Source organism: Gobio gobio (genome assembly GCF_949357685.1).
Source record: "Gobio gobio genome assembly, chromosome: 4".
Lineage (NCBI taxonomy): Eukaryota > Metazoa > Chordata > Actinopteri > Cypriniformes > Gobionidae > Gobio > Gobio gobio.
The window spans coordinates 55,571,573-55,590,295 of NC_137100.1; the positions used below are offsets into that span (position 1 = coordinate 55,571,573).

General features: G+C 38.5%; 1 protein-coding gene across 5 annotated transcripts; it reads right to left on the minus strand.

Moving 5' to 3' along the window:
- Positions 1–4,157: 4,157 nt before the first annotated feature.
- Positions 4,158–15,292, minus strand: tbx1 (T-box transcription factor 1). Of its 5 annotated transcripts, none has more exons than XM_079814102.1 (8): positions 14,453–15,292; positions 12,880–13,270; positions 10,226–10,327; positions 9,839–10,010; positions 9,107–9,262; positions 8,042–8,109; positions 7,230–7,330; positions 4,158–5,289 (listed from the first exon to the last, which is right to left on the minus strand). In XM_079814102.1, the coding sequence occupies exons 1-8, from the start codon at positions 14,637–14,639 to the stop codon at positions 4,907–4,909; spliced, it is 1,560 nt and encodes a 519-aa protein (XP_079670228.1). In that variant the 5' UTR covers positions 14,640–15,292; the 3' UTR covers positions 4,158–4,906. The 5 variants fall into 5 exon arrangements, with proteins under 5 accessions (XP_079670228.1, XP_079670231.1, XP_079670227.1 ...); XM_079814105.1 differs by having other exon boundaries at positions 12,880–13,219; positions 14,453–15,277; XM_079814101.1 differs by having other exon boundaries at positions 4,268–5,322; positions 14,453–15,103.
- Between the last annotated feature and the right edge of the window lie 3,431 nt (positions 15,293–18,723).

Here is an 18,723-nt window from a genome sequence, read left to right on the forward strand (position 1 = left end):
ATTTCTGATTTGTTACATGTTTTTGAAGTAGTTATAGGACTTGGAAACTGTGGCTATACTGAAGACAGTAAATGCAATAAATATTGCATTGCTTTCTTCCAAATGTTTCAATGTCCTCAAAAGAAAGAATGAAAAGAATTATTAATGGAACAGTTAAACAATTGAATCATCACTAGGAAACCGAATCAATACAATATTTACCATTCCCATCTCAATTCTTAAGTGTTCTGTTCTTCAGTGAAACATTGTATAGATTCGAACCAAAACTGTTGGTTTTCATATTAAGGCATGGTATAACTCAACCTCAATATTTAAAACAGACATGAATATTAGACGACTAACATGCAGAGAGTTTGAAAGTAGATATTTTTGTCAGCACAAGCGGTAATAATAGCCATCCATGGTACTAAGCTAAGTGGGATTTCATGCGTCTCAGAGCGATGGTGGTGGAACTTCAAACGGCCCACAGCCGTTCTGCCCCATAAAGCACGTGTCTCTAGGGACGTACCCAGACTGGAATATCTCATCAGACGGTACAGGAAGCTCGGGGAACTTGGAGGCCATCCTTTTAAAGGAAAAACAACAGCGGGCGAGTCGCCGGCCGGAGAGGAAGACAAAACAGTTCATTTCACAGTCCGCCTGGTCATTAGCCTTCTCCGTGTCATCTGTGGACCCTCACGTACCTTTGTCCATGACCTCTGTAGAGCTCGTCCGATTGGTAATCACTTCCTACTTTTGTAGACTTGGTGGGGGGGCACAACAAAGCCATGCCAGGGGTCCCTTCCATCCGTTCTGTGAATAAGCACGTAACACTATTGCTGGAGATTTCGGCTTATACCTCCCAAGTCAATAATAGATCACTTAAGCAGTCAGCATAAGCAGAACCTCGACACGGGCCACTGACAAAAACCTGCGGCTCACTGAACAACAGACACACGCCTGTCTATAGCACGAGGGGTCAGAGGTCACCGGACCATTCTACGCCAGCTTAAACAAACTCAGTCCCCCACAACAGACTCTACATAGCATGTTTTGCTGGTTTAAAGATACTCTGGGCTCTTACGGTAAGACTGGATGAATGGATGTTAGTTTTTGGAAACAAATAATAATCCCAGGTAATCACAGTCTGAGGAAATGGCCCTTTGCATGAGAGAAACTCAACACTGGTTGTGTTATAGTAAATAATTTATATGTTGGCAAGCTCAGTAGGAATGAAACGATTTCTGTTGTCTGAGATAAGCAGGCGGTGATTTGTTTTTATATGCAGCGTTGACAAATGGAACACAAATTCGCTGGGGAAAAAACGCGGGAAAATGTGAAACACGTGCATGGCTGTAGGTAAACATCTTTGGTCCACCTTAATTTTTTTTTTTGAAAAGCTGTCTTTGGATGTGCCAAGCTAGAGAAATGCACACAAAAGATAGGCTTGTCACAACAGATGTTCCAAATGCGACCCTGTGTCAGATGATTACCAGTTCTTTTTTTCTTTAGTCATATAGTGTGTTGTTTTTACTGAGCCTTTAGTTAGCGGTCTGATACACCATTACAGGCTTTCAGTATTGACTAAACAATGTTTACAATAAACTGTAGGCCTGTTTAAAAAATATGGTAATTTTTTTCTATTAATGTTTGTAATTAGCTTATTCATCGCCTCTCTCTGTACAAAAAAAAAAAAAAAGATAGATTTGGACAATCGTTACAACTGCATGATGAGTCCAGAACATGGCAGAATACATAAAGGTAGGCGACAGTTAAATGAGAACTGGATCAACATTAATTTGGCATAATGCAATATTGTTCGTTAATGTTGTTCATTGAGAAATGTAAACATTTTTGTATTATTTTAAGCTCTGGGGGGCTGAGAGTCCTTGCGATAGGAAAGGTTACAAATCCTGAAGGTGAAAAGTAGATTATAGGCTCGCGCGCTTTAGGATTTTTATAATGATTTCTATGATTACATTGCCTTTTTTTAACAGGCGTCACTTCTGTAATATTGTTTAATATTCATCGTGTCATCGATAATTAGATATGATTCGGTAATTCTATCAAGAACATAAAAGACCGAAATATAAGCCTACATGTTATTTTTACGTAGGCCTTTAGCCTAGCTTAATTTGTGTCTTCGCATGGGCAATAGGCTAGGCCTACTATTAGGTCATCCCAGTTTGAAAAAAAAATATATATAAAAAGATTCTGAGATCTTATCCAATTAATTAAGATAGCCTATTGCATTTAAGTTTGAAAAATTTTGTAAAATATATAGCCTACTTTTTTTCTGGCGATTTTTGAATTTAAATTGTCCATTTGTATAAACGGAGTGGTTTTAAATTAAATCGTTAACACGTTTCTTTTAAAAGGAATTATTATGATCTAATTTAATTTGAATGTTTGTTTTTTTCTTCTACTCAATATAGGCTACAGCATTTTGTAGCATAGGCCTATTGGAAACCCGTTTGTTGTACACATGATTACTCAGATGTGTGTGTGTGTGTGTGTGTGTGTGTGTGTGTGTGTGTGTGTGTGTGTGTGTGTGTGTGTGTGTGTGTGTGTGTGTGTGTGTGTGTGTGTGTGTGTGTGTGTGTGTGTGTGTGTGTGTGTGTGTGTGTGTGTGTGTTGTCGAAGCGCAGGTATTTCCTCTAGGATCAAACAGTGTATCCATGCTGAACTTCTCACGCATCATGTTTGAACTTCAAAGACGGATACAATTTTCGGTGCGTTTGGCCCATAAATAATGAGCATTTTTAGAAGTGGTGATTGTTGGAAACAGCCGTCAGTCGTCATTTATGGATGCAGGTACACAGGCTGCGCGACCGCGGGCCCCTGTCGGCCCCTCTCATCAAGGCGAAGCGCAACCAGAGAAAACACAGATGGGTAGACCCCTGACGGAAAAGACATGGGTCCGGGTGTCCCGGTCTTCCTGATGGGCCAAACTCATTACCTGTAGCCGGGAACACGCTCACGCGAAGGGAGGCCCAATCCTCCAAACGGGCTATTTCCGGCCCCAAATGTATACTAGGGAAATAACATGTGCGCTTTACAATGAACGGATTGTTAAAAAGATTGCATTACAAATTAGTATTAAAATATGAAGAAATATACTTTGTTATTAATAATTTGTTTTAAATATTTTATTTTGAATATTTTTTTTTAAATATCTACAATTATCTTTGTTAATATATTTTATATTTATAGGCTATATTTCTAATTTATTTATTAGCCTTCTTTTTAAAAAAAAAAAAAAAAAAAAGGGAGAGAGAGAATCAGAAGAACATTCGATTTTAAATGTTTATAGCCTAATGGAAATATATAGGCCTATAGGCTACAGCCTAAAATATAATTTTTTTTATAATTTAATTCGGCCAGAAATAGAAATGCATTTATAATGACATGCTATTTGGAGAAATATTTAGCATGCTTAAAATGCGTAAAAAAATGTTTTGAAAGTTTTTCATTGCCCTTGTTCTTCTTAATTCAGTTTTAACGCAGTTTTAATGTCCCCATTACGTGTCGCTGGTCTCAGCGCATCGAGTTGTTACCACAAACAAAAAATTATACGACCAATTAGTCGTCGCTCAAATGGCTGGAAACATTGTTTAACCTTTGATACTTCAGAAAGTCGTTAGCTGTCAGAGGTCAAATGGTCTGCAAGCGTTTCTTTCCTCTACCATGGGATTACCTAAATCACTGCATAGAGAAACGCGCAGTTTTCTGTATTAGACTAATCTATTTCAATAACTGTTCCCTTTCATTTTTAGTGGGATTACGTAAACACGGAGCAATATCATTTATATCCTCCTTTTGTGCATTTCTCTTCTATTTGTAAATGTACTGTATTCTTGTTATTCGTTCAGTTAAAGTTAATTCGGCGTTTAGCTCTTGTTTTCTTTATTCACTCAGTAGCCAATGAGTTGACTGAGCACATAGACTTCATCCATTGCTTTATGGTTTAAGAAAAAAAAAACGTTTTAAGTAGCCTAATAAGTGTAAAATTTAGCAGTATTCAGCCATTTCTTTGCCTTGATCAAGTCAGTCATCTGATTTTTTTTTTAAAACTGATAAATATTTTTACTTTTGATTAAATAAAAAAAAATCTCTCACAGGAGATCCATATTTTTGTTTGGAGGTTGAAATAGGCCCAAACTGACAATATCCCAATTCTCTATTTGATAATGCGTCAATGATTTATTTCCAAATGAAACATGTTTGGATTTCTGAGGAGAACGAAAGCATGGAATTGCATTTTCTCAAGTGCTAATGGAACACGTTTAAAGGTAAAATATTTAATGTTTATTTTACAAGTTCAGCACAGTCATTCTGTTCATTTATTTATTTGAACTGCTGTACGTCAGTGCCACGTTACAAGCTTCACGGACCTGCTAAAGGTGGTCTAGCATTTTCAAAAAACAATTCATTTTCAACCAGGAAAAAAAAAAGTCATTTCAGGGCATTTCAGCACCTTCAAAACAGCGCAACATGCAAATATTCCATCTATCTAGAAGCTCGATGGCTCAAGGGTAATATATAATTTATGGCTTTTTAAAAGCAAAAACAAAAAGTGCATCCAACACAAAAGTTCAGTTCCAGTCCGTGATAATGCATTATAAGTCTTTGTCCTCCGCGTTACTCCAAACACTGCAAAGCCCTTCCATTGTTCTGATTCTGAGTTCACAGGCCGTCCAGAGCTAATGTTGGGCTCGTCCTTATGCTCCACAAGGACATTGTGACATTTCTCCCTTCAATAAATATGGCAGCTTCTCTTTCCATCTTTTAGAAGCCACTGCAAAGATGTGCCCAACCCAAAACTCAACATGTTTCGTGAGTCTGGGACACAAAGGTATGTGTGCAGGGTTTTTATTTTCATAATGTTTTGTCCCGTGTGGCTCTCGACTGGGTGCCGATTGAGTCATTATCTGGGTCCGTAGTCGTAATTAGTCGGCGCGCTTGTTGCAGAGTACATGTTGGCTGTGGCTGGGTTCATGTGAGGGTGGTAACCGTGGCTTCTGATGCTCGGTGAGGGATACGGCGACGGCCTGGTTTTGGCTCCCAGGTAGTGTTCATAACTGCTTGGATACTTGTACGGATGATGGTGCAGGGTGTCGGGCGGTTGGGGGTGTCCGTCGAGGCGTAGTTCGTGGGGTGGGCTGCGCGGGCCGGCTGTGAGGGGCACGGCGTGTAGGCCGCCAAGGACTGGAAGGGCAGGGCTGAGGACTCGGGACATCAGCTGGTGAGCGGGGTCAGAATGGAGGGGAGTGCCGCTGGGGTCACGGTCGTATTCTCGCCTGCTGTCCTCTGTGTTCGGTACAAAAAAAGAAAAGGTGTAAGCTGTAAAATTCCAAAACATGATAGGGTGTAAGATACAACCAGGTGTGTGTGAGTCATATTTTTAGGATTATTGAGCACAATCACACTGTTGATGTAGAGGCCTGCACTCTTAAAAGGAGGCTTTTGCATGCAATGCATAGAAAAAACATTTTGGGTCAACCTTCCTATGAAAGAACCATTTGTTCTTAGTGTGAAGTCTGAAGAACCTTTTTTTCACTATTACACAATACACTCTTAAAAAGAACGGTTCTTTATTGATATTGATGGTTTCATAAAGAACCTTTTTCCATTGCACAAAAGTTTGTTTATAGTGGGAAAAGGTTCTTTAGATTACTCAAATGTTCTTCGCACTTAGAAAAAATGGTTATTTTAAGAAATGTTTACTGAAAGGTTCTTTGGGGAACCCAGAAATCGTCCTTATGGCACTGATAACCCTCTTTTGGAACCTGTTCATTTGAATGTTTAAAGGGATAGCTCACCCAAAAATGAAAATTCTGTCATCATTTAGTCATGCTGAAGTTGTTCCTGTATAAAGTTCTTTGTTCCGTTGAATACAAAGGAAGATATTTGAACGAATGTTTGAAACCAAGCAGATTTTGCCATTGACTACCATAGTATTTTCCCCCCCTCAATGATCTGAGAGTAAATGATAACAGAATTTTCATATTTGGGTGAACTACCCCTTTAAGTTAGCAAAAAATTTAGTATTACAAACGATGGGAAAACAATGTAATTTAGTTTGTTTGTGGATGGATTATGGATTTAAATGTGTAAATGTTCACTGTTTGTCGTAGGAATGTTAATTTGTAATAATTTATATATATATATATATATATATTTTTTTTTTTTTAATCATCTGAATAACCTTTTACCACTAAAAGGAAGCTTTTGTGCAATGGCAAAGTTCCTTGGATATTAAAGGGATAGTTCACCAAAAAATTACAATTCTGTTATCATTTAATCACCATCATGTTGTTCCAAACCTGTATGAGTTTCTTTCTTTCTTCTTTTGAACACAAAATAAGATATTTTAAAGAATGTTGGTAACCAAACCGTTGACGGCACCCATTGACTTCCATAGTATATTTTTTCCTACTATGGAAGTCGATGAGTGCCGTCAACCAACATTCTTTAAAATATCTTCTCTTGTGTTCAAAAGAAGAAAGAAACTCATAACAACATGAGGGCGAATAAGTAATGACAACATGTTCATTTTTGGGTGCACTGTCCCTTTAAAGAGCCTTTGTATTCAATAGTATGTTTGTGTATAAATGCACTGTTTTGAATGGCTCTTTACAAAAGTAGAAAGCCCAGACAATGAGTTCAGGGACCTGACCTGGAATGAAAAAGCGGTGTAATTTAGTTTGTTTGTGAAACGAGATGTGCTGGGGTTGATTGGCAGGATAAGTCATAAGTGTCCTTCAGCCAAAGAGGTAAATTCTCACAGGAAATCATTTTACACAGCGTGTATAGCACCGAAAAAATCTCAGTCTGAGCATGTCCTCCGGGCATGCAGCTGTTCAAACCTTTGTGTATTGAAATTTGCAGCGCTCAACTAGACAAATGTAACTGTTTTGCGCAGTGGAACGTAGATGCTGAGAGACCAAACACACTGGAGCCATTACTCGAATGAAAATCCAAACTGCCTTTATTTGGACCTGTTGCTCATTTCTAGCGAATTGGCTTTAACACGGTAATCACAGCTGAATACGGTTTAATGTTTACGCATGTGAGTGTACATTCCTGTATGGACTGTTTGATCAGTAATGGATTTAAATGTGTAATAGGCACACCATATCATCCATACAGCAAATGTGACCATTCGTCTTGTCATAGTGTAGAAATGTTCATTTGTAAACTCGGGAATATTGTTTTAAATGCTAAATGACTGTGTTTTATATACAGACCTTTCTCTGTGCCGTTCTGCTGTGGGGGGGAGGACATGGGGTTCCTGGTTCGAGCGAACGCACTCATGATTTGCAGAGAGCCCGGCCTGTGATTCCGGGGCCTGAAATGCAGGCGAGATAGAATCAGTGACATGTTCTGGAATGCATTGTTTTGTAGTCTGTATGAATGAGTGGTATGTCTAATGGTATTCTAGCAGGAATATAATTGCCATTCAGAGCAATAAATCAAACATTTTGGCAAATATAGGCCTGAAATATAGCCATCAAAATTGGTTTACTGTAAGTTACTTTAATAAAAAAGTATATGTAGCCTATATTAAGACTTACATTTTTTTTAGTTACTGTATAATGTTACTGTATAAAATGTTTATTATATTTAACAAGGCAAAACACTCTTAAAAATAAAGGTTCTTTATTCACATCAATGGTTTCATAAAGAACCTTCAACATTCCATTGCACAAAAGGTTCTTTATAGTGGAAAAAGTTTCATTAGATTATTAAAATGTTCTTCACACTTAGAAAAAAAAAGGTTCTTTTTAAGAAATGTTCAATGGAAGGTTCTTTGGGGAACCCAAAAAAATGGTTCTGTGAAAACCCTCTTTTGGAACATTTATTTTTAAGAGTGTACATGTTCAGTACTGTTTAAAAAAAAAAAAAAAGTACGATTATGCTACAAATTTGAATTCCTTATCTAACGTGGATGTTAGTTATATTGGCCTTAATGTGCATTTAATTGTTCAATATATATAAAAAACCCAAATGTCCTTATGTTAGTTGAGCAGTAGCCAAAAATAACTAAATAAAACCTCACCAGTCCTCCGGATCACAGTCTCTGAATCCCTTGGCAAACGGGTTGCTGGCGATTTTCAGTTGCGTTATCTGAAAGAAACAGTAAAAACGTGAAAAATGTGGCGTTGCCAAATAACCAAATTCGGGTATTGACCTCCAATATTGTCCATTTATTTTTAATCAGACAATGAGATTGTTTATACGGATAATCATTTCTCAAAGTCCACTCCAGAGCTTGTGTTATTATAAGGCGTTTTTTAAATTGTAAACTCATTTTTCTGCCATGTTACGCTCCAATTAATCGCGTATACAACGAATGTGCGCTATTCCTGAAGGGCGTAGACACTCGACGATTGTATTTATATTAACAATAACACATTTCAACATTTATTTGGACACCGACTGGAAACTATTTATGTTGAATATGAACGCGCGAGGTAATGCCTCGTGCATGCTGTGGAAAAGCGAGGGATATGAAGATGTGTGCGTGATTTTCCGGAATGAGTTGAAAAACAAATGTAAAGCCCGCGGTGAGAGTTGGAGATCAAGAGGTCAAACTGATAGAAGACAGAGCAGGAAAGACAGATGAAAAAAAGAGAAGAAAAACACTGGACAGCTGCGCGAGAGCATCGGTGACACCACGGTCTTTATTTAGAGCTCGAATAGGCCAATAGTCAAGTGTATCGTTTTAAAATTTATTTTACTTTTTTTTATGTTTTCAAAGTATGGACGGTGGGCTGATTATAACAAATACATTCCTAATAATTTATAAAGGTAAATTGTAAAGGTCATTTTAATTTTTTAAGTTTTGGGCATTTTAAAGCCATCAAGTCGATTCTAAAAATTAGGCTAATATTCTCACGATACTCGGATTTATTTATTTTAGGATCGTGCTTTAGGAAACCGCAATGATTCACAAACAATAGCCTACAAAATTTGCATGCAGCAAATAAGTAGATTAGCACCTCTTCGTAAAATAGGTTTAATTCTGTTATTAGGCTAATATTATAACCAGCGGGTAGCCTACATGTGACAACAGGAAGGTCTTTCTAAAAAGCGGTAATTAGTGTCAGAGATGAGCACTTACTCTGTGGTTTTGATACGCTGTGACTGCGGTAAATCTGGTCTCCTCGAACACAAAAGTCTTGTAATTTTCCTCGGCGTATTTCTCACTGTCTTTCCTAGGATCCACGTAGACCACATGGAATCTGGGCTGGTATCTGTGCATTGAGTTCAGTATGATCTGCAAGAGCAATACATATAATATTAACATGATATTTAAAAATTAGAAATGTGGCAGTCATTGCTTCGTTTGAAGGTACGTGGCGCGCTTTTCGATTAGATATAGCCTAAACTTATTTGGAAAATGTAGGGTACTTCACATTAATAGCCTACATTTCCTATTAAAAGTAATGATAATAGTAATATTAAATTAAATTTTAAATGTGAAAAACTAAGAAGCAATCAAAAGGCTAAATAAACATTTGGCAATTAATGTAGCCATCATGTGGACATATCATTGCGCGTTTCCAATGTGTTTACGCCGTAGGCATATTAACGTCCAAAATATGCAGAGTTTACGGCGGAGTCATAAATAGCCCTATACTAATTATTTCCTACTAATTATTTAGTGTTGTTAAATACTGCCTATAAATGTGCACATTTGTCACATGCGTAATTTACTCCTCTCAATCTTCCACTGGTCTGTGCTGTTCTCAAATAAAAATGAAATATGACACAACCCGAATATCTCATAATTAAAGGCAAATTACGTAAAAATTTATTTTTAGGACTCCGTTAAAAAAAAGGTTACACCTACATGTCCGTTGTCGTCCAGCAGATTGTTGGTTAGTTTTAGTTTATCGAAGGAAACGATCTGTTTCATCCACTGCGCTCCTTTGGCAGGTGAGTCGGGGTGATAGTGCACTCTTCCTGGAGTCGCTGGATCAGCCTTCCCCGCCACCAGCCACGATGAGCTGTGGAATGCATACCTTCAGTACAGAGAAGAAAGACAATGAGTGCTCCGTTTGCAACGTCAGACAGTTATGAGTAACACTTTATAATAATATTTACTATAAATATGGTTCACTTTGACATTTCTGCGCATTCAAATAGTAACGAAACTTTGATGTAACGTCGAAATATGTTTAGTCGCTTTGATGCAGTGGTTTATTTATGGCGTGAAAAGCATAGGCTTATGGCATACCTGTATCGTTTATCATCCACTGGTAGGAAATCCATCAGGAGCATGTAATCTGCCATTGGGTCCATTCCAAATATTTTGACTTGAAATGTAGGAAACATTCGTCTGGAGAGGAGAATGCAACCCGTTGGTTATACATTTATGAGTAAACAATCTATAACTTTTCTATTAATTCAATTATATACAAATCTTCCTCTCTAAATGGGATCTTTTCATTATGATGTTTTTGCAAAATGTTGTTGACAATTTGGAATGTGTCAATTACATGCATTCTTATACTGACTCCACATCTGATATAGAATATTAGGCCTGTGTTACGCGCGAGAATTATCTCCAGCACACTTCGGACCTGCTATGAAACACTGGAGTTTTTCCCTCTCTCTCTCTCTCTCTCTCTCTCTCTCTCTCTCTCTCTCTCACTCACAAACACACACAAGGATGCATTCGTCGATTATGCAGAACAAACACATACGCACGCTGTGCTCAAATGTGGGTCGACAAATACATTATTCTGCAACCGTGAGCCCTTCAGTAGGCTATCCAACCTTCTGAAGCACAGGCACACCACATGCTGCATACCAGTGAAAGTGATACTGGAATCATTGTTCAGTGAACGCGAGTGTCTTTTCAGGGCGCTAGTTGTGGATAGGTGAAGCTAAAGTAGCTTTTTAAGTGCCTTCCCTTAGATTCGGTGCGGTGAGCACCTTTGGAATGACAGATGACCTTGCGCGCGCACACACACATAAGCGGACAACCAGGTAAAATGTCTATTTGTACGTTTTTAAAAAAAAAAATCTATTTTAGCCGCTTCTTCCACCGTTTAGCATCGAGCACGATCATAATGAATCAAAGCCGTGATTTCATAATGATAATCATGAAGGTATGACATATTGCAGATAATGTAAGATCAAATACGCGTCTTTAGGCCATAAAGACAAGCACACCGTTTCTGCAGATTGAACCGGTACTTTTAGTCTTATTGCTTTTAATTAATTATTGTATATGAATTACTGGTTAAATAAATACATGTTTTTAAAGTGTATAGCTACATAGCATGGCGACAGTTGCATTTGAGATATTTTGATATCAACCATAATTTATTATTTAATCAAACGTAGGTCCATATTTATTTTCTTTTTTTCTTTCTAAAAGCATGCAGGTAAATAACTCATATATTTTCTTGTTTGTTTTGCTGACATTCAATATAGGCCTACACGTCAAAAATCAACCTACTGAAACTGAAAAATTAAGCTGCCTTGATTTATTGAAATCAAATTGGTGTTAAAGTTACAGTGATAAGTTAGCTGAAGTGCGAAGTTCATTGCATTTTTCGACCACTTTTAATTCAAACTGAATTTAAACTTTAAGAACATTGGGTACAAATATATATGAAATTGTGACAAGCTAAATGAATGGAAACAAAAATGTTATTTCGATTTAAAACGCACGACTTAGCCTATATCGAAAATCCAATTTCGTAATATTTGTAATGTGGCCTATATTTTTTTCAGACGTGCAGTCATTCGTAGATATGGGCCTTAATATATTAATTGGAAAGGATAATGTCCAATGCAAATGTTTGAGTCACGAGGCAAATTGGACTCAAATATAGAATAACACAGGCCTTGGGGGAAAACGCACTTTTATGTGCAATATCTGTCTGGGGTCTGTAATATTAACAGTGAAATTTGTGTTATTGGGATGTTCTGCTACCTATCAGAATAAAAGCCAAACTTGTTTACGTGCCTGCAGTGTTTTATTCGCCTCTGAACTGCTTCGACTTTAAGTAGGCCACAGCAGCTGCAAGAAATTAACACTAAACGAGATGAACGGTCCATGTAGTGGTCTGCTGACCTCATTTACGCAGACGCGATGCTTCTAAAATTATGGTAAGTGTCGTTCATCTCCCTTTTGCCTTCTCCCACATGTGATTTTTATTTAAAAGATAGGCTAATTTGCTGATAGAAATGTACCTTGGAGTATAACACTTCCTGGCTGGGGCCTGGTTATATCCAAATACATGTGTGAATTTGTATGTACGCTCGCGTGCATTTATCTGAGTCTTTTACTGTATATATATTATATTCATTTATTTTGCGTCTGTTTTGCAAGCTAAAACTCGACATTGACCTGAATAAACAGACCGGGCTGTACAAATAAGACACTTCAGCTATGCATATTAATCGTGAAAGCCAGCCAGGAGCCCTTTAGCACGCAGGTGAGCTAAACATGTACTGTATCTCATGCTATCTGTCTTATCGCTGTGTAAATACACACAATGGACTGTTTACACTTCTTTTTAAATGGTCGTGATGATGGTGCCAGCTAATGCACTGTTAAGAGTATTTATTCAGAATCGGACCTATTGAACTTTCTGACAATAAGATGATAAATGTGTCTTTCCCGTGCAAGAAGTAAGATTTTCTTGAGCTCCTAAAATAGCTTATTAATTCATTGACAAACGACATGCTTAACACCTCTGGAGTTCAAGTAGCTACATTGATTATAAAATGCTGTTTACATTTATTTACATTTTAGTTAAATAGCCTACTGTATAAAACACTACACGTCTTTTGTAATTCCCTGCGCGTAAATGTCTATAAATTGTATTAAAACAACAACTTGATGTCTTAAAGTTCAGAAACCTGCCAACTCACCTCCCAGCTTTTGTGACAATCATTTCAGTTCCAAGTTGATTAAATTCATCCCAGAGCGCCTTCATTTCCAACTGTACATTAATATTGGCTACTTTAGGGTTCTTTTTGACCAGCGTTTTGTTCGGCGTTGAGCTCGAAGACGACGAGGAGCAGTTGGACGTTCCGGTGTCTCCCTGTGCCGGGGCCTGTGCTGGGTTGGATCCGGAATAGTTGTAGCCGTGCTGGGCAGCCGGGCACGGCTCAAACTGGGTTTCGTGATGGCTGTAGGGATCCCCGGGTGACGGAGAGAGGTGGTAACTCCCGGGCGTATTGAGACTGCTCAGGCTGCTGGTCGTGAAGGCTGCAACATCGCAAAAATGGGACAGCTGCGTCAGCCACGGGCTTGATATTGCTGAAATCATTCCAAAAAGTGGGTTTACAATTTGCGCAGGACTCGAGTTCAAAAGCAACAATATGCAAGTGAATACTACAGGAGTTCGCCTATGCTTATCAAATATACAGTAATTTCACGATGTCCTCAAGTGTGTCGCGTATCGGAAAGTGTATCCAGGAACTTTAAGAACGAACGGTGGTCTCCTTAGGTTAACGCATATTGCATTGGTGAGGTGCTTGGAAAGCCCGTGTTAGAAATGCCTTCTGTTGCGCTGAACCTGTAAAACGCCTTCCTAAGTAGCTTCGTATTGATTACCGATGGTCTAAACTTGTGCGTGTACGCGCGGTCCGTTGTTTTCAAAGGCTTGCGCGCTGTGAGCTGTTCCAAGCGGCCTCTGTCCTGCCCCTCTGCTAAACTGAAATCCAGACTTCTCTCTTATCTCTCACATAGGGCCTCCCCTTTGCGATAAAACCGGTTCTTATTTCTATTTAGATAAGGAACTGCAGGTAATGTGCCTTTCCTCGCCTTGGGACGAGACTGATTGACAGAGAAGTGCGCCCCTTATAATGGGCTTTCCGGCACCCATTTACTTTTGGATAAGTGTATCGCCCACACCACCCTCCTCTAACAATAGACTGGTTAGCTGGCACGACGGAGAGTAACCTTTTTTCGCAAAGCAAACAAACACCCGCGCAACAAGGACAAACAACTAATGTTGCGATGGAACAAGTCTCCCGTCTATTTCTTGAGGGCTGTTTCCTTTAGTTCACAATTTCGCTGTCTGACAGGCTCATCCTTGGGTTGGAGGTGGAATCTGAGTTTGCTAGATTTCCGGGGCACTTTGCGAGCTTCGGTTTGCATTGCGCGCGCTTGTAATTGTGGGTTTATGTTATCCGAGGACCATGCAATGACTAGCCTGTTTCACAAGTTGCAGCTAATGTGCAACTTAGGACAAAATATTTGCATTTCTGCCTATTGTACAAATTAGTGCGCGGAGAGGAAAGCGCGGCGGTTTATTTACTCAGTGCGTTGGGCGTAAAGCCAGAACACGCTGTGTTGAATTTTGCATTAGAATATTGAAATACCCGTGTACTCGGCGATAACTGAAAGTTTCTCGCGCGCCCTGGGCGACGCGAAAGCGTTAAACAAACTGCGCGAGCCCTACAAATCACAAGGTTATTGTCAAGATCGTGCCCGTACCTTCCATCTCCCGCGTGACAGTGCTGTAATGCATTTTAATGGGTCTGGAGCAGTTTTGCACCACTTGCTTGTCCAGGCTAGTGGCGTGTTTGTCAAATGCTGTGTTTCCTGCTTGATCCCTCGCTGAAATCAGACAGGCAATACTAAAAGCATTTGCCTTTGGAGAAAGGGGACTACTGTCGTCCATAAGCGAGAAACCGAGTCAAGGAACACCGCTTCCACCCCCTTCCGAGCTACTCCATGTCGAGGACGCAGACAGTACAAACAATAAGTCGAAGTACACGAAGTTTCATTCTTTGAGAAAGGGCCTTTTGGCGATGTTGGTGCTCTCCACTGTTTTCAAAACAAACTATTCCCACGGAATTTGCTCTGCTTTATATGCTCCAATTAAAAGATCTGCTCGAACACGTCCGGCTGCATTAAAACATCGCTCTTCCACACACACACACACACACACACACACACACACACACACACACACACTTAAGAAAAACAGTTTTCTTCAGCCGCGGTGTCTGGGTGATGTCATTAGGGCTCGCTGGAGAAGAGCTACTGCGGGAGAGAATGTCAAGAGCTCGAGCTCCACGCCTCCCGTGCACGGTTGGGAGAAAAAAAAGTCTGCACGCTCTCCGCGGGATGTTTTATTTGAATAGGACCTTGTCAATCACTTTACCAAATTTGAATTCACTGGCAAGAGAAAAAAAGAAAAGAAAAGGAAAACGTCACGCGGATGTCCTGCTGTAGGCTACTTTTACAGCAAATTATATGTTGTGACTTTTCCCACTGGTAGTGGAAAGCATTACATGCACAGACACTCCGAAGTGTACACCAGTGAACTGCATGCAGACGCTCTGAACTGCTTGCTAAATCGATCCGGTTTAAAGCGGTTGACCTATCAGTGCGTTCAACGAAGGTTCTTCAGTGGTTCTTTGCGACATCTGAGGCTTACATATGTTGTTCTTTAAATATTCGGGATGTTACAGTATAGGCTCTTCAGAGCTTTTTTTCAGAAAGTTTAGGAAATATACACGGCATGGTCAGGCTGTAAACCTTTTTTTTATTCTATTGGAAGTTTTATGAATGCATATTTACAGTATAGGCTATGCCCTTTTCACGCATTTTATAATCCATCTTAAAAATAAAGGTTCTTTGGCGGGGTGTATGTGGTTCCATGAATAACATTTAATATCCAAAGAACATTTCCATAGCACAAACGTTTTTTGGGGTTCTTTAGACTATAAATGATTAGGGGGGGAAATATTATTCAAAGAACCTTTCACAAAACGGTTCTTCAGGGAACCAAAAATGGTTTTTCGCCATGAAAACCCCTCTTTGGTTCTTCCTGGCACCTTTATTTTTGAGTGTGAGATTTTCCTCAATGGACAGATGATGCTTTTATTGTATTTTCCATTTATTCAAAATACTCGTTTGTGTCAGGTAATTTTGCCTTTTTTATGAAATAATTTATTTTCAGTTCTCATTGTGCATTGAGACATCATGTTGCTGAAATGTTACTTTTTTGTAAGTAGCCTATAGTCTGTCGCCATCCACGTCCACGCAGCCAGATAAAGACCCAAGTGCACGTGAAACGTAAGCGGTGTATCGCGTGGCTTAGGCACTTGACCCTTCTCTCTGGTGTACAATATCTATCTGGTTATCGGCTTATCAGGGTTCATAATTAATGAATAGAAACAAAAGTTATGTTTTGTTGACCTGCAGCGATAGCAACCGGATTGAATCTAATTTACACTCGGGCGATTGAATAACAGGCAAAAGCAGCAGGGCACTAATGAGATAACCTAGTTAACGACACCACTGTTTTCCCTTCAGCTTAACGCTATTTGTTTTTGGATGTTTATCTTACGCAAAGCATGCTATCGCTCGTAAATAAACAAAAGTTATTTTCTATAGGAAAAGATTTGAGGTGTGGGCAGCTCATTCAAATAATTATTTACAATCATAGTGTTATTTGGTAAGCCTTTTATTGATAACATCTCAACATGTAGCCTATCCCAATTGTATTCTAAACAGACCTATAATTTATAGGCTATTTATAAAAAATAAAGGTCATAAATTAGTAAGTTCATTATTTAATCATTCTTTTGCAGTAGCTACAGGATTCAAACAGAAAACGAATTTGTTGCATTGGCGACACATCCCTCAATTTGACTTACTTTCTTTTTCTTTCTTTCTCTTTGTAGGAATGGTTGCAGTGATTGTGATTGTGTGCAAGATCAAGAGGCGGGCGTGCGTAAGTATTTCCTTCTTTTATCAGATGCGTCTTTTGGATCACTTCATCACTGTCAAGTCGGAAGCGTTCTTTGTAAATACTCAGGTGATAACAGACACAATTCAGAGCTTGATAAAAACTGGACAGACCGTCCGTGATGTTGCGCAACGGAAAATAGATCTAGATTTTGCGCAAGGATAAATGCGTAGGTAGGTTATATTCAGATAATAATCGCATTAGTTATTTTCACCCCTTTTTTTTATAGAAACATGTTGATTTCCCCCCCCCCCCCCCCCCCCCCACAGTATCTGCAAGTACAAGTTTAAGGAAATCAGTCAACGTTACGACCTTGGGACAATGCATTTAGCTTATAGCCTATTTGTCTTAACTCAATTTGCCTTTTGTCTTTTTATCACGACTAGTTTTTTCCCCTTTACGAATGAAAATTTAGGAAAATAATAGGCCTGTTTAAAAGTAGACAATATTAACTGTGCAGATTTTTAAGACTGGAGTCTTTCATTAAATTGTTTCTTCTACACTCTAAAAAAAAAAAAAGTTCTATATGGCACCAAAAATGGTTCTTGGCTCGTAATCATAGGGGAACCTTTTTTTAGTGAAGAACCTCTGAAGGGTTCAGTTGGAACCTTTTTTAGTGAAGAACCGCTGACGAACCACTGAAGCACCAAAATTGGTGCTATAAAGCACTAAAAAAGGTTCCCCTATGATTACGAGCCAAGAACCATTTTTCGTGCCATATAGAACCTTTTTTTTAGAGTGTATAGCCAATGCAAGCTTCTCTTTGTCAATAGTTTTTAAATTAATAGCCTATTTGTTTTTCTGAAAGTTCCCTTGAATGAATTGGACCTTCTCAGTTTAATCACAGTGATTAAATATCATAAGTTATGCTTTAGCGCAGTTAGTAGGCCTATAGGCTACATCATTAATTCGTTGTTTGCATGATGTTTTCAAGGGAGACACACTTCCTGTTTTGTCTCAGCGGCGCCTTTCCGAATCCACCAGGTGTGTGTGTGTGTGTGTGTGTGTGATTTCTGGATATACCGTATTACATCTAAAGTAGAAGCCATATTTCATCAAGACACATGATAATACGAGATAGCCTAAAAAACAAGTCTTTAAATTATTCACCTAAATGTAACGTTTTATAATACATTTCATTACAAACATTATATGAAGCTTGACAGGTCAGAAACCATATATTCAAACATGAATTGCCTACTTCATGGCGTGTTTGCATGTGCGTGACTAATCATGTAAGGCGTGAGATAATGTTTAGTGTCATTGTTTCGTGTGTTTGTTTTGAACGCGTCTGAATCTGTTAGAGCTAACTTTTTTTCTTGCGAATTCATGTTCAGTCTGCAGACTTGTCGAGTTTATATAGGACATTTACACAGGATGGTCAATTCTTTATGTAGCCTATGTATTTATTTTCTAGCCTATCTAAAAAGAATCATTTTGTAATAATGTTCGTTATTGTTCTCCATATGCGAATTGAGAGCAAATATTATCTGTGCTAAACTTGGTTTCTCTGTTTTAATATCTGAGCACCATTTGGAGATGGAGGCAGAATTTCCACCTGAAAATTACAGACGTTATTTTAACCTGAAATAATGAAAATGATGCTTAAATTCATTTAGCTCGGATGATCAAATGATAAACGTTTTTAATGAATACATATAATTTATTTTGAGTTGATTTTTCAGCATTTATTTCACGGCTCTTTTGTAATGTGCTTTTATTATTTAAGAACAAGCTACATCAAACAGGTGCTCATGTATGCAAATATATGATTAGCATTAATTGACTCGACAGTAGCCTATTAATGTGAGGATGTTTAAAGGCTGGATGCACCTTTTGGAACATTAGAAAATTAATTTATAAGCCTTATTTGTTTTTTCCCGACAAGCCATAGCCTACTTATTTTTTATCCAGCATTTAAAGAACACCATAATAATATTTATTAAATGAACAAGAATGCTCAAAAGAATGCAAGTTCATATTTTAGTGGAGAATTGTCACGTGA